Source organism: Trachurus japonicus, chromosome 1 (assembly GCF_045865225.1).
Source record: "Trachurus japonicus isolate A0001 chromosome 1, Traja_1.0".
Taxonomy (NCBI): domain Eukaryota; kingdom Metazoa; phylum Chordata; class Actinopteri; order Carangiformes; family Carangidae; genus Trachurus; species Trachurus japonicus.
In genome coordinates, this window is record NC_140907.1 from 22,272,666 (window position 1) to 22,293,674 (window position 21,009).

Genomic DNA, 21,009 nt, shown 5'->3' on the forward strand with positions numbered 1-21,009 from the left:
GTGGCATAGTAACTGTTACCTCTGCAACACAAACAGAAAATGTATGGTTTAATCTCAAACACCAGGAGTGAAATGTTACAATTCACCCCATAGTCGCCTTAGCTGCAAAATGCCCTCATTATTAAATGAGGATGACAAAAACTTGGAATTGAAAGCTTTTCATTCAACACCTAAATTACTTATTGTGTGTGTGTGTGTGTATGTGTGTGTGTGTGTGTGTGTGTGTGTGTGTGTGTGTGTGTGTGTGTGTGTGTGTGTGTGTGTATGTTACGCAGCAGTGGGCTTACTCACTCAGTGGAGGGCTGGTCTCTGTCGTCATCAGCGGTCATATATAATTAATGAGGAGGCAGCGGCCACAGGAAAACTGGCTGCTTCTGGTTTCCAGGCATAAATACAAAGCGGAGCCGGTCTGAGGGAAAACGGCACAAAGGAGAGCGGAGCGCTCAGAGATTTAAAAAGCTGAAGACCAAGAGTGTCAGGTAAGCAGCTGCTCCGCTCACAACACATTTATCACACCGGTTGTTTACAGCGGTGGGACGGCGACGGTCGGGGCTGAGATTTGAAATGTTGACCAAAAAAAGAACATCGGCTCTGTCAGTAAAATCGCTGGAAATATTGTGAGAGCAGCTGATGTAGGCTAGTGGAGTTATCAGAGGACACATGATAGTGAATGTCACCCAGTTGTGTGTGTTGATAAAGACGAAAAACGCTTCACAAAAACAACCGGTGAAACCAAACCGCGGTGGATCAGATCAAACACACTGATGTATTGTGGCTGCGTGTGACTGAGTGAGAGAGAGAGAGAGAGAGAGAGGGGGGGCTTTTTAAACGGGACAGATTGCTCTGGTTGGAGCAAAGTGGGTTTATTTGAAATATTTTTTCCCCTCACCTTTTCGCTTTATTTATGTATTTCCAGTGTGTAGAGGTGCCGTTGTGTCCTCGTCTCATGATGAGTTTGACAGACAACCAGTAACTCACACAAGTTTGATGTGTCTGTGAGTTAAACTGCGGCCGCTTCGGCATCTCAGCTTATACGTGGCAGTAAAGACTGTGAGTTCCCAGCATATAGACTGACAGAGTGGATCAAACAGCCTGCTCCTCATTGTCTCTGCTCTGTCTTCACTCTCATTGTGAACTGCAAACAACACTGTAAAAAGTTGTTTAACCTCATTTTATTATTGATACTTTGGGGACACACTTTACTGAGGGTATAAGCTTAGTTAGTGGTGCCAAAAAACAAACAAACAAAAAACATTTAGGCTGCTAATGCTTGGACTAAAAAACAGTGTCAAGTCAGGTCAAGCCAAGAAAATATCACAGATTTTCACTTTTAAAAAAATCATATGCAATCTAATCTCCATTTAACTTCAATTACACCATTACAAGTTTTTAATCCACCAGTTATTCAAGTATAAATGTTTTTGGGTTAAGTTAGTTTTAACCTACAAACAGTAAAGTAGTAATAGTCATGGAATGTGTTTCTTTATGCAGAAAATGAATGTTAACATTTCATCCATCATTAATTATCATGTGTTTATCTATCTATCTGTCTCAGTGGTGATGATTTGCCTGTCATCGCTCTGTCTTTCTGACTGGATGCACCTAGGCTTTGCTTCTGTAACTTGTGTTTATATTTGGCAGTAGCCTACTACAATAGTCTCTTGGGTTGACTGTTGTCTGCTCTATCTGCATCAGGTGAACATCCAGTCTGGTTTTGCACAGTAGCAGAGCGGTGGAGTGTGCGTGTGTGTGTTGCCTCTACTCCATCATCCCAGTTTGGGAAGAATCAGAGCTAGGAGAGACGTGTGGAATGTGAGGCCTTTGGCACAAAACCTTCAGATTATGCTGCTTTTTTAAAATTATTTTTATTTTTTTTACAAAGACGGGGATGTAGAAATGATTCTTATCACGCTAATGCGCGCGTTATAAATAATACGTACATGTTCCATGGAACTGATCAAGAAAATGCAGATGCGGGTGAACACAGCTGGAAAGAGTTGTGCCCAAAATTAAAGGCCATAGCAATAAAAATGACAGAAACACACACACACACAAAGTCATTAAAGATAATCCCGCTCAGAGCAGCTCTGCTATTGAAAAGGCCACCAGCACTGTACTGCAGATTGCCATTTCTAGGTCAGTGATAGCCAGCCCACCCCCATCGTTCCCACCACCATCTCCTCCTCCTCCTCCCTCCTCTTACTAACTCCACCCCAGCCTGAGCTGCCTATCCACCCAAGCCCGGCCCACAAATTAATCTACGGTGGCGGCGGAGACCATGGAGTGGTGACATGTGGCGAGTGCTCAAACCAGCCGCAGAATTACAAGCAAGCAACCATGGAGGGATGCGCAATCTGTCAGAGAGGCCCGTGTGTGAAGTGATGAAACGCTGCCCATGAATCAGATCTGTAACTGTCCCTTAAAATCAAAAAGTATCTACTGTATAGAATCAGGGGAAAGTGGTTCCTCCCAGAGAGAGGGTCCAAAGATGTTTCAGTCATTTCATGTGCATTACAGTAAGATGTCGCAATCCTCTGACCTTATCAGCCTTATCTAATGAGTAATAAAGCTTGGTCACTCTGTCACTGGAGAGTCAGGGGTTGGAAACAGAGTCAGGATTTGTGACAACATGGCCAAAATTCCTATTAACTTTTCTTCTAGATGCAGCAATTTAAAAAAAAAAAAGCATGTTACAAACACAGTTTTATGATGATCCCAATGCCGGACTCACAGTACATGAGTCAGATTATGAGCTTGAAACTTAATTTCACAGACATTAGATTAAAAAAAAATCAGATATAGATATGTTGACATGCCTGGATATTACTGCCCAGTTTATGTGCTACTCACTAGCTATAGCTGAGAGAAATTACATAGACTAGAATAGAATATAATACAAACTGCTCCCCATACAAATTTGTCACTATTTGAAAAAACATCCCCATACACAGTAAACTATTGTGCTCACGGGTCAACAGATGACAGAGAAAAACATACAACTGCGTTTAGGAAGACAACAAATGCATGAACAATATACAACAGCAAACAGCAACAATACCACCTACTGATGCATCCAGCTTTTGTCAGATATATTGTCTACATTTGTTGTTTGCCACAAAGCAGTGTCCTCCCATGACCCTGATCACCAACAAGTGCAGATTATAAAAGAGCAGCAGTGATGGTCATGAAAATAATGAAAACGCTTGATGGAAACCAACTGTACGGTACATGCAACAACACAGGAAATAGCCTCAATTCAAGACCAATAAGCAAATAACAAGAAGAAATCACACACAGGCCTTTTCATCTAAGGTTTGTTTTAATTAATTCTGTTATTAATATTTTAGCATTTGATTAACATCAAACTTTTTTTTAAATATCACCATGAATGAAACTATTTACTGTATGTTTTTGCTGTGTTGTGTGTTACCAGATATGTATAATTTTATACCACAATGATATAGTAAAATAGTATATGTATACAGTAATTAGATGAAAATAACTTGACAGAGATGTCTGTTTTAGTCAAACTCATTGATCTGGATACCTGACAAATCAATAATACATCCTGATGCAAGAATCATATTAGGTGCAATATAGGCTTTATTGTCATGATCTCCATTTACAATAATCAATATAAGAATGACGTTGCTTTTTTCAGTGGTTATAAAGGCGTAAAACAAGCAGGAAGGCTATAAAGTAGAGTATAGTGCAACGAATGAGCAATAAAACCAGTATGACCAAATCTCAGACAACAGACGGAGTTATATTGTTTCCTGATATTGTCATCGTGCCACTTCTAATAGAAATGCCGGTTTAGTAAATCTGAGCGGTGTTTGACCCACATTCAAGACGGGGGTCGTGAGGTCAGGTCAGATTAGCAGCCTTAACCCACATCTGTGTTAAAGGTTAGCTGTTGACCACAGCTCTGCTAGAATGTGAAACAGGAAGTTACAGAGATTTTCAAAGAAAACCGTCCATGGTACGGCCTCTTTACGTGTCTGACATCACACAGTCTTCTCACTTCTACTTAATCCAACCACGTGCATCTTTTTCTTGCAGCGCTGGCTGGCGGTTTCCTCTTTGGCTGCCTTTGTCATCTGACTGCGTGGTCAGTGTGCTTACAGTACAGTTTCTCAGACGTCAAAGTTCATAGTTACCAACCTTGACCTCTATACTGGGTCACAGTAATCCATATTTATAGTGCACATACTGAGTTCTGGCAAGTAAGAGGAGAATAAATAACAACTCATGAAAGATGATTTAATTTAATGAATAGAGTGACTCATGACTAACTCATATAGTATGAAATATTTAATCCACTGAGCTGTCTCTGCTGTGTGAGCTCAACTTGAAGGAAACTCAGTGTGTATTTTCTACACTGCACCATATGTATGGCTCCATGTGTCTAGCGTTGCTGTGGTTACAAAGCGGGGAGTAGGCAATGTGTATTTATGTATGGGTGCATAATGTGTGTAACAGCAGGGTATCACAGTCTCACCTCAGATGAATTGATACAGTTACGCACAAGAAGAGATACTGTCTGTCAACTAACAGTGCACCTTCTGACTTCTGTAGGTCCTTAGTACATTTCTGTATTGGTCTGAACATGAACATCTTCTGAAAAGACACACACTGTGTCCTTCTTACAGGCAGCTGTCCTTACATACTGAGTGAGGAGCCTTGTGTTCTGTAACAAGGTCACTTGTGTATCCTCACCCTTAATGTAACTGTCCCTCCAATAAAAGTCTGTGTATGTGTGTGCGTGTGTGTGTGTGTGCGTGTGTGTGTGTGGTCTGTTCGCTGATAATGCGGTCTATGTCAGGACTTCTAGTTTGGACTTGTGCTCAATGAAGAGTCGGAGTTAGGTGAAACGCTATAAACATGTCACAGAAAAATTAAATTAGTCATGGCTATAAACACAGCTGTAAACGTGGGCCATATTAGGACGGATGCCAATAAGCAGCATTATCGGCTATAAAAGAGGTCTGTACAGTCAGCACTTAATAAACCTGCACGGCTGCAGAGCTCAAAACAGGACACATTATGTGTGTGCTCCAAATCTGCAATTACACTTTGCCCAAGTTTTGAGACCAGTACTGTGGGGCGGGATCAGTGGAATTTAAACTTGTGGCACTCGCGGCATTGAAAAATTAATCAAAATTATTATGTAACAGCAATACCACCTTCCATAATGCCATCAGGCTTCAGGATAACGTAAGGCTCAGCAGACAAAACAAGCAGGGACAAGCAATAGGTGAGGCAGGGGTTTAGACAATGGTTGGGAATACAGTAGGCAGGAAAAGCAGGCAAAAGGGAAGCAGTCAAATGGAAAGATACAGCTTGGAAGGCACAACAGGTTACCTGGCAGAGAGTGGGAGGAAACGCGCCAGTATATACAGTAGCTTATACAGGGGGAACAGGTGAGCAGGTAATCAGGAAGAGTCAGGTGGCTGAAATATGGGGAAATCTGTTTCTCAATGAGCTCCCAAGCCTTGAAATATGATATTTATTTTAACATTTAAAGCATCAGATACAGATTTTTTTTCTGGATTATTGTGTGTGTGCACATTAAAAATATGTTCTGTCTTTGGAGGCTCCATTGTTTCCAAACACAACATTTTTTAAACATCTTTCAGTGCCACTAAAAACTAATTTATATTGTGGTTAATAATTCATAAACCTGTGATAATATATGTCAAACTGCATCAGCAGAGAGAAGCAATGATCAGAAGCAGAAAATACTCTCCAGGGAACAGGCAGCTGCTGATAGGCATCCAACCTAATATGATTCACCCAACAAGCATTGTTTGCAGTCCAGACTTGCTTTCTCTAAAGTATATTGTTTTGAAGGTATTTCATGTCATGTAAAGGCTATAACAACTGTACAATACTTTGAGTTTTCTTTGTTTCACACAAAACTATCATTGATTTCATTTGTGCCATTTACAACTTGTGTCTCCTGTCTTTATTTTGTCCTCAGACTCCATCGAAGCGGAGCTTGGACGGCATGCAAAGTTGTGAAATTTCGTCAGACAGCACTGATGATCCTCTTAGTAGCGGGCTACGCACTCATCGGCAGCCTCGAATAGTAGTGATTGGTGCTGGCTTGGCCGGCCTTGCTGCAACTAAGATCCTACTGGAAAACGGCTTCACGGATGTCACTGTACTAGAGGCATCGGACCACATCGGCGGGCGAGTACACAGCGTTCAGCACGGTGAGAGGACACGTCCCTGTTTCCCTAAAGCTAAATGATAACATTTGCAACATTTGTTTGGTTCAAGGTAACTCCATGTATGCACTTTTCATTTTGTAAAACATGCTTTCAAACTAAAGCATGAAGTGGTATAAAATAGGTTTAAAAAGACATGGAGAGACATTGTTCTGTCCTGGTAGGCCAACGCTGAACCTGTGGATGGAGGTAGGCTAGTGGTCTCTCTCTGTGTCCAGTTTTAATGCTAAGCTAAGCTAACCATCAGCTGGCTATAGCCTTTTTTTTTGAAGATCTGACAGTAGTATTGATCTTCTCATCTGAATCTTGCCAGGCATTTCCCAAAATTGAACCAGCCCATAGCTTAAGGGTTGTTACCCCCATGATGCCAATATGTATTAAATAGATCAAATCTGTGCGAGGCCTCTTCCATATCAAAGTATTGCACATCTCTGTTTTCCCCTGATATTACATTAACTCTGATGGGCAAATGCTGCAAAACTGTCAAGTCCAGGAAGCATTCATTCACACAATCACACAAATGATCGTTGGACTGATGCTCACACATATTGCCAACAAAGTGGACAACAAGTGCAGGTTTTGTTCTATAATTGCAAAACAATCTCCAAAACAAGTGTAGAACAACATTCTGCTCGTAGTGCTGATACAGCAGGTGTACCAAAGAGGTCACGTGTTTACACACTCACTTGTACAACAATGTTAAATGTAAACCTGTGAGTCGGGCACATGGATAATGCATCTGTTATGTAGATGCTTGTTTACGTACTCAGACCTTTCGTAATCGAAGAGGCATTTATCCTTTTTTTGTCAGTGCGCACTGGCCTGATGACATTACATAATTGAATGTAAAGAAAATGAGCATTGTGTGCGTGACGTCGTCATCCTCAGGAAAATTATATAATTAATTATATTCCAGCGGGCCTCAGCAACTACAGCTTGTTAATTGAGTTGACCTTTCTCTTGAACTGCCTGATAATGTGTTTGTACCTTAGCAAAGCAGACTTTATACACAGCTACTGATTTGTTTAAAGCCACTGAAGTGACGTTCAAAGCCATCAATGCTTCTTTTTTTTTTTTTCAAACTCTCACTCACTCTTTTGTGGCGTTTCATTCTGTGCAGGAAAAGCTACTTTGGAGCTCGGAGCCACCTGGATCCATGGTGCCAACGGGAACCCAGTGTACCATCTGGCGGAGGACAACGGGCTGCTGGAGCACACCACGGACGGGGAGCGGAGCGTGGGACGCATCAGCCTGTACACCAAGAATGGTGTGGCTCACTACCAGACCAACGTCGGGAAGAGGATCCCCAAGGACCTGGTGGAAGAGTTCAGTGACGTGTACAACAAGGTGAGGGGGCTCACACACACAGGTGCAGATATGAATTCACACCTGCACCCTGCAGAATATGCACAATATTGAGGTCACATCCAAGCACTGTTCACTATATAATTTATATCCCAGATTCTAGTGTAGATCTCTTTTATTTTTTTATTTTTTTTTATTTTTTACAGATGCTAAACATTTATCTGGTAAGAATTGATGCATAGGATATGTAGAATATTTGCATGTGATAAGTAGGTATAGGAATAATGGTTTGACTGTTTTTGTCATTGTCTATGGCATCAATTGAGAAGTGGATATACAGTATACATGATGCTGTCAGACAGTACAGAGCAAGATGATTTTTCCAACCTTAAAGCTCAGTAAGGGGAAACAAAATGGGAAAACAATATGTTCAGGAGTTGAGTCTCTCCATCGAACCTCCGTTTATGTCCACGACAGCACTATTAAACATCTCCTCCGCCTTGAGGTGCTCCAATCAAATGAGCACCAAAGCATGATGATTTTAACAAGCAATGACCATTTTTGTCAGCCCAGTCAATCCTCTGCTCTCTGCTCTGTAGCAGCATCTAAGTGGGTCAAGTCTGGAAAAGCAGTTATGGAGGGAAGATGAAGAACTTACAGAAGCCATTTTGGGTTTTTTTGTCAAGCCTTGTACACTTGTGTTTTCTGTGCGTCTACCTTGTGGCCTCGAGGTAAAAAAATGATGATAAATCTACTGGGTATTTCACACTTGCCTCAAACACATTCAGGGGCATAATGGCAGTTTAAACAACTTAAATACAGAGAATATTTTGGCTTCTGTTCTATTTTGTTGCCCTCTCAGTCATTGGTTCATATTCCTTTTAGTTTCTCTCGTGCTTATTCTGTATAACTGGCTGTACTAGATATCAGATGCATTTTCTACTTTCGGATATTTAAAGAACCGTGCCTCGACTCAGAAAGAAGAACGTCATCTGGCCCTGACATGATGACCTGTAGACGAATAACGTGTTTCTCACCTTGATGATTGTCATAATTTGCATCATATAAAGACGACTCATTATGTTCCGGGTCGTACTCTTTCTTTTTCTTATTGTTGAGGGAAAGAAGTTCAGATGTTTCTATCAACTAACCATTTCATTTTTTAGAATGATCTGTTTTTCTTCATTATCTAATAGATTACCGGTAATTTAAGTTAAAGCAGACAAACAACCCAAACTGGTATTTGTGAAAACAACGCCTTTCTAGGGAAGGATGTGTTATCACAAAGACCAGTTTCCATCAACACTACCCAGCATTCACACGCAGCAACAAATTTCTTCAGAATCGTTTCTGACTGCCTCTTATGTAAGTCCTTTCCTTTTGAAAGGTGCAGCCGATGGAGAGGGTGGCAGCAATTATTTATCACCTTTCACTGTCTTTCAGGTGTACGAGCTGACTCAGGAGTTCTTCCAGGACGGGAAGCCAGTTTGCGCCGAGAGCCAGAACAGTGTCGGCATCTTTACACGAGATCTGGTGCGCAAGAGGATCATGTTGGATCCCGATGATCCTGAGAGCACCAAGAAGCTCAAACTGTCCATGCTTCAACAGTACCTCAAGGTGTGTGTGCACATTCTCACTACCCATGTGTCTCTGTGAGTGTGTGGCAGACGTATCGTTTCCTGGGTTTCTCATATCCTCATTTTGTCTGCTTATTAAAATGAGGAAAAGCATGGTGAATGTTTGCAAAGGCCCTAAACCTATACAAACATTCAAGAATCATCAACTTAAATATGTGGGAAATGAGGCAGAGCGTAGTTTGATCTAATCTAATCTGTTCTCCTGCTGGCACTAATAGTTAGGTTTATTACTCAGCAGTTAGCTATTAATTACAAAAGATTGGTTTGCTAATCAGACAGTAATTATGAGCTTCTATTTACTTCCACATAAACTGTAATTCAAATATCCACTGACAAATATTCAGGCAAGGGCTTAAAGCACAGCTGTTTTTTGTATTTATGTCTTACTACACATTTAAAAGTTGTGGTTTACTCAGGCTAGCTAGTCTAACCCAAACTCCTAACCCTTAGCAGGACTTTTATTCTGACAGCCTGAATGTGCAATAGTAGAAAAACACATAGGCTTCATTCTGTCATAGAAAGACAATATTCTCACAAAGAAGTGTGATCAGACTAACAATAATAATTGTTTAAATTATCAATTAATCTGGTGACTGTTTTCTGTAGGAATTCTTTAGTCCGTAAAATGTCAGAAAGGACAGAAAAAATACAGGGAAAGTGAAGAGTGCCATAAGTGAGAAGCTACAAGAAGCAGCTGATGTTTTCCATGCTTACTTGATAAATGATTTAGGAAAACACTGGTGAAAAATGAAGATTGATACCACTCTCATGTTTGTCCAACAACCAGTTATCTTATTTTAGCACAAAGACTTTAAAGAGTAGAGAAAACATTTGCCTGTCAGCAACTCTAAACTCCAAATTATATCCTTTATACATTGTTTTAAAATCTTTTCAAGAAAAAGAGATGAGTGTAAAGTTTAATTGATGATGGAAATTGAGATTCATTCATTTTCTGACAGTGAACAAATTAATAAATCATCAAATCGTTTGATGCATGCAAAATCGTAGAACCTCATATAGGAAGTCAAGACAAATCAGTAGGTGCACAAGTTTTTCATATAAGGCTGTGCTTTTTTATGGTCTGTCCATGTAACAAGAGGATGTCATCAAAAAAACATTTCAGAGTTAAAACTGCTACACCTAACTCTTAAAGAAATTAAATTGATGTTTTGTTTCACTGCAGTTTCATACCAGTAACTTTATTGATTTTGGCAGTACTCCATGTGCTTCAACTCACACACACACACACACACACACACACACACACACACACACACACACACACACACGTTTCTGTTTCTTAATACAACACAGAAGAGATAGAGGCTCATTGACCACCAGGTATCTGCTACCATGCTGGTTCACTGGCTAATGAGGCAGAAGCAGCAGCAGTACTTTTGCTTTTTCATTACACACCCACAGTAGGTGGCCTCTAAATTAAACATATGAGTTTCCAACATGTTTAAACCAGTTTAATGATGGTGGTGTGTTCAGAGCTGCAGCTGTAGACGGGTTAGTGTGGATTTAAAGGGTGTAAAGAATTTAAAATGCAAAAGACGTGTCTGCAAAGGTGGTCTTTAGATGTAACAGCAGGTAATTTAGCTGCGAGTACGAGAATTGAGGCTAATCTGATTCTCTGGGTTGTTCCCCTGTTTCAGGTGGAGAGTTGTGAAAGCAGCTCTCCCAGTATGGATGAGGTGTCTCTGAGTGAGTTCGGTGAGTGGACAGAGATCCCCGGTGCACATTACGTCATTCCTGAAGGTTTCATGAAGATCGTGGAGCTCCTGGCCCAGGACATCCCCTCCCGCACCATCTGCCTTAGCAAACCGGTCCGCTGCATCCACTGGAACTACTCGACACAGCGTCAGGAGGTGATCGCCAACAGCTCCAACACCAACCAGGAAAACAACCACAATGAAAATAACCACAGCTGCCAACCTCAACAGGACCCTCTGATCCTGGGTCACCCCATCTGCGTGGAGTGCGAAGACGAGGAGTGGATCACGGCCGACCACGTGATCGTGACGGCCTCTCTGGGCGTGCTGAAGCAGAGCCACGAAGCCATGTTCTCCCCCTCTCTGCCCGAGGACAAGGTGCTTGCCATCGATAAGCTGGGCATCAGCACCACCGATAAGATATTCTTGGAGTTCGAAGAGCCCTTCTGGAGCCCCGAGTGCAACAGCATCCAGTTTGTGTGGGAGGACGAGGCTCAGCTCGAACAGCTGGCCTACCCCGAGGAGCTGTGGTACAAGAAGATATGCAGCTTTGACGTCCTCTACCCGCCAGAGCGCTACGGCTATATGCTGAGCGGCTGGATATGTGGGCAAGAGGCGCTGTACATGGAGCGCTGTGATGACGAAACAGTGGCCGAGACCTGCACTGAGCTGCTGAGGCGCTTTACAGGTCAGGAAATACACACTCATGGAAACAGAGCTTTACAGTCTGCTTCCCCTTCATTTATCCTCTTAACAACATTTTCAGCCATTTGTTTTGTTTTTGCTTTTTCATTCATTCATTAAAGGGATAGTTCAACATTTTGGCAAATTCGCCCATTGCCATAATCCCTATAGTCATTGAAGTAGGTTATCGGTGCATGTTGTTTGAGATCCGTGGGGCAAAGACGCAAGTTGCTCAGTGAACACAGTGGAGGTGAACAGTGCAGGTCCCCTGTTCCACATCAAACTCATCAAATACACACTCCAACAACTCCAAAATGCTCTTGTGGACAAGTTGTGACCTGTACATTCACCACACTATGAAATAATCATGTATAATTATGTAACATTGCGCATTATGTAACATTGCGCCTTTTAAATCACTCCGCCCAGCAGCCGTGTCTGCAATGTAGTTCCGGCTACGAATTTGCCTCAAACAACTCTGTCTCATAATGTTACATTATTATTTCATGGTGTGGCAAATGTGTAGGTCACAACTTTTCCATAAGAGCGTTTTGGAGTTGTTGGATTGTGTATTTGATGAGTTTTGAGGCACAGGTGACCAGTACCGTTCACCTCCATCGTGTTCGCTTCGTCTCTCTGCCCCACGGATCTCAAAACAAAATGCACCGATAATTAAAGGTAATGAACCTACCACTATCATTATAAAGATTATGGCAAATTTGCCAAAATGTTGAGCTATCCCTTTAACTCTGACTTACATTGTGTAGACATTATGGCAGAAAGCAAACAGGATCAATTTTCATCTTCCAACTTAAGTTATGTTTCTAGGAGGAATCAGTGATCTCAGTGTAACCTTGACTGAGTCCGTCAGCTCAGTGACTCATGCGAACTGTGACTTGGGCAGGGTCATTGTGTTCCATATAAAGGAAATGACATAAGCTGCAGCTGTGACGTAAGAGGCTGTTTTCATTAGAAAAAGGCTGACAGATAATACAGCTCAATGACTCAGGTGTCTTTTTCTTTTTTTTTTAGTCCAGTGCGCATCAGCTACAGGGTCTGGTGTATCTGCCACAAAAGCTAGTGTAGCGATCATGTGTTCGATAAAGTGAAGAGGCCTTTCTTTAACTGACATTTGATCAATCGCTCCTTTTCCTTGTGACACAAATGCACACAAAAGGCTTCAGTGCTATATTTTCCCTTGGGCTTAGTCAGTGTTGCTGCTGCGAGTTGTTGAAAACACACACACACACACACATCTTGTGCAACACGGAAGTTTACCAGGAGAAAAAAATGAAGCTTTTTCAAGGTGATTGCAACATGAAATACAATCACATGACTAACAGGCTGACTCACTTTCAATGTCAGTAGATTATGAATGCGCAAGGAGAGGAATCTGAGATTATAACTTGGTGAAGTGATTGCCTCAGAAATGGGTCAGAGCACGAGTGCTGGAGCAGTGGCCGTCACTTCTTGGTGAGGTCAGTGGGCTTCCTATGGATGCTGACTCTACATTACTACAGAAACTACACACACATTTCTCATTCAGGTCATTGCGGTTTAATCCCCTCAGCTGTCGCTTAATTACATATAGACTCGCTGGTGCCTCTCTGCTCACAGAGGGTCACACGTTGATTAGTGCTGGCAGATGGGATGTTCCAGTAAAAGGCCTCAACTCATAGCCGCCACATTCTTAGTATGAACTTGTTTCATTCTGTCACGCACTGGATTTCTTTTGTTTAAGTCACCACACTGTCAGTAATTGTCGTCACGTTTCTCTCCACCCACAGGGAATCCTGACATTCCAAAGCCCCGACGTGTCCTGCGCTCCTCCTGGGGCAGTAACCCCCACATCCGAGGCTCCTACTCCTTCACCAGGGTCGGCTCCAGTGGTGAGGACTGTGAGAGGCTGGCCATGCCGCTGCCCTACGCCAACAGCACCAAGGCTCCGGTGAGACAGCTCTCAGTATGGGTTGGTGTATTGCCCACTACAGTTGGACATACGTAGAAATGAAACACCTCTAATGCAGCTGAGGTTTATCATGATGAATTTGGTGAAAGGTGCCTCGACTCACCAGAAGCCAGTTACTAGTGCTGTTAATATATGACAACACAGTGAGTTGTGTTTGAAATTAGATAAATGGAAAAAGTTCCTTCGTGTTTCAAGGTATCAGCAAATACAAACACTAAAAATGTTGCGTAATGCTTTATTTTATTGGTCCATGATTTCCCAGGAAATTATCTAGAAATAACAGTTTTTTTTTTTACATTTTTGTCCAAATTGTTCATAATTACTATCGAATTACAAAAGTTTGTTTTAAGGCAATCATGTTTTTACCAAATATACATTTCCTACAATAGTTCTATAATAATAATCATGTTAGTTGAGCTGGTATGTACTGTAGGTCTGGGCTGTAGCTACTTCTACGAGAGTGTTTTCACCGACTGTACATTTGGTTGTTTACCATCTCAGCACACACTCTGAGAGCATCTGGCTAATGTGGACATGTCTTCACTACTATGTCACATCCCAGCACATGCAGAGCAAATACAGCTGGGTTATGAATGCTGACCCCTGGCCAGCAGTCTAGACCATGAAACCTGATGCATCTTCCAGGGGGGTGGGGTGGAGGGGGTGGGGGGTTGTTGTGGGTGGAGGTTCTGTATGCTCACTTGACACAGCTGAAGGAACAGCATGACCTGTCTGTGGACGTCTGTCGGCCGTGTCAAAAAAGAGATCCTCAGCCCTCAGGAAGGTCGCTGTGGCCGCCTACATGTTCAGCACTAACAAGGGAATCGGTGATGGAAATAGAAAATACTGTGCTGCACGTGAGGCCAAAAATGTCAAGCTGACAGATGGATGGATCTTGTTTTGAAAATGATTTTCTCTTCTAAAAGCTTCTCTCCCTCTCTCTTTGCCCCCCCTCCCTCAGCCTCTGCAGGTCCTGTTCGCCGGAGAGGCCACCCACAGAAAATACTATTCCACTACCCATGGTGCATTGCTGTCGGGGCAGAGAGAGGCCACTCGCCTGATAGAGATGTACCAAGACTTGCACAGTGCTCAAACCACAAAGCCTAATATATAAAAAATAAAAAATAAAAAACACCTCTGACTAGTGAAGTAAAAGCAAACATGTCTTTTAATCTTTTTATCTTAATGATCAAAAACATAGCTTGGGCATTATTACATTGATAACAAATGAGTATTGTTCTTATTGTACTGTAGATTCAAATCATGCTAAATTTTATTTGAGATGTACTGTTCAAAGGTTGCCAATGGTGCTGTCATTTTTGTCTTTATCATTCTTTTATTATGTTGGGGTTTTTTTAAATCAGTAATTTAATGTTTATGATAACAGCATCTGTAATTTAACTTGTTTTTGTAAGTGCCTTCTGTACGTTATGTTATGTTATTTCAAAAATACTGGAAATACTAAATAAAAGTTGATAAAGTTTTAACAAAATAAACGGTCTATCACCATCAAACAAGGTCAGTGTTTCTAATTCGGTAACTTTGGAAGTGCCACAGTAGCTGTCGGATGTCTCCTCTTCATTCACTTCACTTCTGTCCCTAATGAATATTTTCCAGGGAAGTAGCTACAACCACAGACAAGAGCAGTTTCCATGCTATCACCATTTTGCTATCCTTTAGAAATCTGTGAGAGAAAAACAGAAAGTGAGTGCAAATGGAAAGAAAAGAAAAGGCTCCAAAGCTGCAATGCCGTGCCAAAGTGACAGATGGTGTTAGAACAGACCTCAACCCAGTCTTCACTTCTGTTGGACAACAGTGTTAATCCTCTTCATCAGTGACAAACACGATGAGCTGCTGAAAAGAACTGGGAAAGTTTTAATTAGCAACAGAAAAGCAGAGATGTTGGTGTAAAGTGCTGCACTTCCTCCATACTTATTAGCAACTTTTTGCTATAGTTACACAAGTTTGTTTTGTGTTTTCACAGGTGTGATAAAGACAGTATTTGTCATTTGCCAGTGGCAAAATACTAATTTTCCTGTAATTAACACACAAATTAAGTATGCAAATGTTTTTCAGTACATAAAAAACCACAAAGACCTTTCTTGAAGACTGGGGCCAAGCTGTACATGTAATGCTGACAGAGATCTCGATGTAATTTGAGATGTTATCCAAAACTCTCCTCTCCCGCAGCACCACACCTCAGTTTTACACAATACAACTCTTTGTTTTTCACTGCCTGGAAGTCAGCATAGGTGATATGTGAGGGGATGGGGGGGTCCTCAGGCAACTGAGAAATTAAATACCAAGAATGTTTGTTTGTTTGTTTGTTTGTTTGTTTTTTTAAACAGCATTGTGGAAAGTCATTCAAAACGTACCCAAATAATAAAGTACAGCATTAGGTGCATAAATAGTTTCTTTTTGTACCATTTCTTACACATTAGCTGAGAAATAATCAGTGGCTCCATCCTCAAGTCTTGAGCTAGTTTCCAGCGTAAGCCTTAAGTTTCAGTTCAGCTAACTAATGTTTCCAATTTTAGCCCTAACTTTCAGTTTGGCTAACTAATGTCAGCTATGTCTACGGATATCCTCATTCATTCCAGGCCATTATCTCTGGGCAACATATTAAATCATAGGCAACTGGACTTGTATTTGTCTAGGAAGACGTTTCGCCTCTTATCCAAGGGGCTTCATCAGTTAGCAACGCATCGGTCTGACTAGTGAGACCATGTCAGACTAGAGTCAGACTTACCAACTCTCTTACTAATGTTAGCTACTTTATTACATGCCCTGTCATTTCCAATGCTTACTTGTCATGTTATATACAATGTACTTAACTTTTAAACACCAGTGCTCAGTGATAAGCATTGAGGCAATGGAGAATTAAAGTATGTGACATCAATATGGAGTTTATTACTTTATGTTGATAGTCTGCAACTGGTTGTTTAGAAAGTATTTGACCTTTTAGATGTTAGCTCTACCAGCCTGTTCAAAATGTACTTGACTTAGCAAGAAGCCCTATAGAGCCACTCCTATTGCTGTTGAAACTAGTGGCAAATCACTCCCTTCAGCTTTACAGAAAGAAAACAGAAAGTCATTATTTTTAAACTATATTTAAGTAATTGTGGTTCCTCCAAGTTAGATAACCTCATCTCCTGTGTTAAGTGTCATACAAATTTGACTGTCACTATAAACAAATCAGTCCTGTTGTTAGTCTGTCCTCTTTACACTCAAATTCCTTTTTTCAGTGACACAGAAAAAAGTATTTCATGCTGTCATTACATCCTGACCGGATTATTGGTAACCTCCTTTATTTGGGCCATCTCTAGTTTTAATTAATTTGCCTGCAGATGGTACGTAATTTAACTGCAACATTATTGACTACACTAAAATCATTGCAATCTTCCAGGCTCGCTATTCAATTTAGACTCCAATTTCTGACAGCAAATTGTTTTCAAGGCTCCAATGTCTTACTCCATTGTCTATCTTTTTATTTATTTAATTTTTTATCACAGACCTCTCTTATTTGTTCTACTGTCATGACTAAAACTAAAGAGAGACAGCATTTACATACGCTCCCTGATTGTTAAACTGGTTACCAATAGAAATTAAATGATCAATCTGTTTTTTTAATTTAGCTAAAGATACATTGTGACTCATTTTAAAAATCTGTACGTGTCCTTTTGTTAACATATTCAGTGCAGCATTTTTGATCAGCTTAAATGTTCTGCCCTGTTTCACTGTGAGCAGAGGTCTACTCAACCTCAAGTGAAAACACTTGTGTAGGTGTGACTTGAGAGGACATATGCAAATTGTTAGTCTGTCTTGGCTTGTCAAGAATCAATCATCTTTGTCAGAACAAGCGATTGATTATATATCCTCTAGCACCTACATTTTATTAAGCTGGACACTTGAATAAGAGGGACAGACAAAGCAGGTGTCTCAGACACTTCTGTGAAACGTTACACAGGTACTTTAAAGGCTCTATAAATACATTTTCTTAATGTACACAAGAGTTTATAATAGCCTACTTCAGAGCAGAGTGACTTGCTATAGGCTATTGTTAGCATGGTAGCCTACCAGAAAAGAGATGATAGAAATAGAGACAAAATGAAAGGGCTGTTTTCCACAACTGGAAACGACTCGTGAGAACATGAATGAAGTTGAGCCAAATGTTCACTCCTTAATGATAAGTAGGCTTAACAACTATTGACCCAAACGTTGGCTATAAAGCAGTAGCAAAAATGTCTATCCAGCTGTATCTATGCTTGAACAACTGCTTGTATTTGCACTTCTAGGGACAAGTGACCTGGCTGAGGATTTTCACAAGCAAACATAAAAAAAAGAAAAAAGTATAACATTAGTTTCAGTTTCAGTTCATTAGTTTATGTCTTGGCTTCCCCTTTTACTTTTCAACTGAGCGGGTCTATTATGAATAAGGTGCACTCCAGAGGCTTGTAGTGTCTCTTTTGACACCTCAAAGTGTCAAGGGTAAGATCTCGCCAACGGCTACATTCAATCTGAGCTCATGTTACATTTCTTGGCAGATTAGCAGAAACTGTCCACAACATGGCTAAACAGAGTTTCCCCCTGAGCTCTGATTAAAGACACGAACACAGCTGGGCCTCATTAATGTGGGGACTTCTGGTATCAGCAGCAGAGACAGGGAGAACCCAGACACAGCCTGAAAAGATATGGCTGATGAAGTGAGGGGACTTGTTATTAAAAGATGCTTGATGAGCAAGTGGGCAGATGGGTCGCCCAGCAGGTAGGTTAACACGCAGGAGAGAAACTCAGGTAGCTATAGCTGCCACAGGGAATAAAAGCACTTGAAGCAGCCAGGAGCTGGTGAAAAGGGCTGGTTTGGTTTAGCTCTAGTGATGAGGGATCAGGGATCTGTGTGAGTGGGGAAGGGCAGTCAGGTGCTTGCAAATGTCCAGGGGCAACTGGTGGACTGATGGGGGAAGTTAGAGAGACAGAGCAGTGCTCATGTACATATATGAAGTTATTCTCTCATTACTGGATAAAGCATATTACAGTGGTAGCTTCTCTTGCTCAACACATCTGGAAACTGTTGGTCAAAATGGGGTTACAGCATAAGTTTGTGAGCTGTAAAACCACAACAAAAAGTATAAAGGCCAAAAACATTTTTAAAAAAGCTGCACCGATCTTTATTTTTATAACTGTGAACAAGCCTCTTCAAATCGCATCCGGACTAACACATTCAGTTGCTTCATTGAGAAAGTTGTGAAATGAACCGGGCCTGGGGGATCATTGTGCAGTGTTGTGAGTTCCTTGCATGAGGCTTTACAGCTGAAACCTTGTTTTCTGTGGGCAGTGTACTCACCCTCCTCCTACATTCAGACAGTTGGAGAGCAGAGAGGGAAACACGGGGACAAAGTTCTGGCAGGAGTCCCAGTCCAGCAGGAGAACATGTGAGGCTGCAGAGGCAGAGGACTTAACCATTCAGCTACAGCTATCACCAGAAGGTAAAGACATCACGTTCACTGCTTTGGTGAGGCCCATTACATTTGGAAACTGTGTTTAAGAATGTTCTCTTTAAATCTTCATGTTGACTTCAGGGGAAAATAGTTGCAGTCCGATACATTAAATACATTAAGTACTAGATGTAAACACATACAGTTTATAAGTTATAACTATAACTAAGAATTATGATACATTAATCATTTGTTTTCAGTTAGGTTATGTTAGGTGTTAAAATAAACGTTTGTGGTTCTGGTGGCTTAATTTTCTCACTATTGCTAATAATAATACATGAAACCATGTGCTCTGGTAAGCAGAATAAACCACCAGCATCTCAATGACCTGCAGAAACCAGGTGCATCACCACACCCACCCAGCCACCTCCTATGCTTATCAAAACTGCATCTGCCATTTATTGTTCTGAGCTGAGACTTGAAGTTTGCCACACACCGAGCACTGTCCTCAAAAACAAAAATTAACACAGAGGAGAGGATACAAAGAAGCTGTGATTTAAATCACTTTAGGAAAAGTCCACACTGTTCACATCAAGTCAGTATCAGTATTTGTTTTCTCCTGCACCAGCCCCTGTAAAATAAACATATTGGTCTTTGCCACATCTCTGATTTTTACGAGCTGCCGTGTGTTGCTAACTTTGTTTTTAGCTGTCAAATGCAAATCAGCTTGCATTTAGATCTTGAAATAATAGCTGGAAATATTTCTCAGCTGCTGGAATCACAATTTCCCTTCAAAGGAACCGGAACCAGAAATCTTGAGTGCCATGAGGGCGCAGCGTGTGATCACTGTCAACATGGGAATCAAACCCACGACCCAAAGTGTAATTACAATTATGAAAATGATAATCGGCACTATACACACTATACTGTAGCTCCACCCTTCATGCTGCAGCAGTGCACACGGTACACATTGCCTTTTTGTTGGGGGGACTTACCAATGAGACATAGTTCAATCAGACAACTCTGGAATGAGAAGAAATCATTTATTGAGCGTAAGCATAGCAAGCTAAAGCACAGCATGGATAGCATATCCTTGAGCATGGCTGCAGCAGGTTTGGCGTCAGGCTCTTTCTCATATTCGTTCCCTGAATGATCTGCTTTGCCAAACATTACAGGGAATGAAGAGACCGAGCCCACAGGTGGATGCTGGGGAGGTGGTGGGTTTGCAAAACCTCATGGGCAGCAGGGCAGCGGCAGCAGTGAAAGGCAGAGCAGCGGCAGAGTAGCAGCAGAAGCATAGCCAGGGATGAGCAGGTAAACTGGGGGATTTAAATAGCCCGCCCTATTTGGACAAGGAGGACATGGGATTGATCAGCTGATCAGGATGGGTGCAGCTTGAGTTGTCTGCCTGAACTAGCTTTGCAGGCTTCACATACTTAAAGCAGTAAAAAAATAAAATAAAACTATTTATATAGCACTTTTAAGTTTTTTTTGTTGTTGTTATGGTTATTTTACTTAGATTCAGTTAAAACAATTAACCTAACTGTTATTACATAAAGTTACCTGTGTGTGTGTGTGTGTGTGTGTGTGTGGTAGTGTTTCGTATAACTTAAAGCAGAAGTAAGCGGAATGTTTGTGTTAATATAAGTCTTAAATAGTTATATCTTCCGACAGCAATCACTTACATAAAGTGTTTGGTCCGAAACACGGGTCTGTCAGTCACTCAGCTCTGCTGTAAGCCGAGGAGAAAACTTTCCTTGTATCCTACAAGCTTTATCCAATGAGGAGAGAGAACGGCATGAAGGGCTGTGTGTGCAACCAAGGGATGCGCGTGAATGTGGTGACGTAGGGACGAGGACCAATAGATCCATGACGAGGGCGGGGGCTGCTAACTCCATCGGCTGACAAGAAGTTAGCCAAAACGACCGGATCGCTTACTTCTGCTTTAATATAAAGCCCCATGGCACTAATTATAAGCTAGGTTGTTGCTTTTTAAACTTCTTGTTCAAAAAAGTACAGGAATATAGAAAA

The 21,009-nt window shown here is 41.3% G+C and overlaps 1 protein-coding gene across 1 annotated transcript; it reads left to right on the forward strand.

Moving 5' to 3' along the window:
• Nucleotides 1–413: 413 nt before the first annotated feature.
• Nucleotides 414–15,057, forward strand: smox (spermine oxidase). Its single transcript, XM_085780416.1, has 7 exons — nucleotides 414–479; nucleotides 5,984–6,218; nucleotides 7,354–7,580; nucleotides 8,982–9,155; nucleotides 10,834–11,578; nucleotides 13,362–13,522; nucleotides 14,505–15,057. Exons 2-7 carry the CDS (start codon nucleotides 6,011–6,013, stop codon nucleotides 14,655–14,657), a joined length of 1,668 nt encoding a protein of 555 aa, XP_085636542.1. The 5' UTR covers nucleotides 414–479; nucleotides 5,984–6,010; the 3' UTR covers nucleotides 14,658–15,057.
• Nucleotides 15,058–21,009: the final 5,952 nt, after the last annotated feature.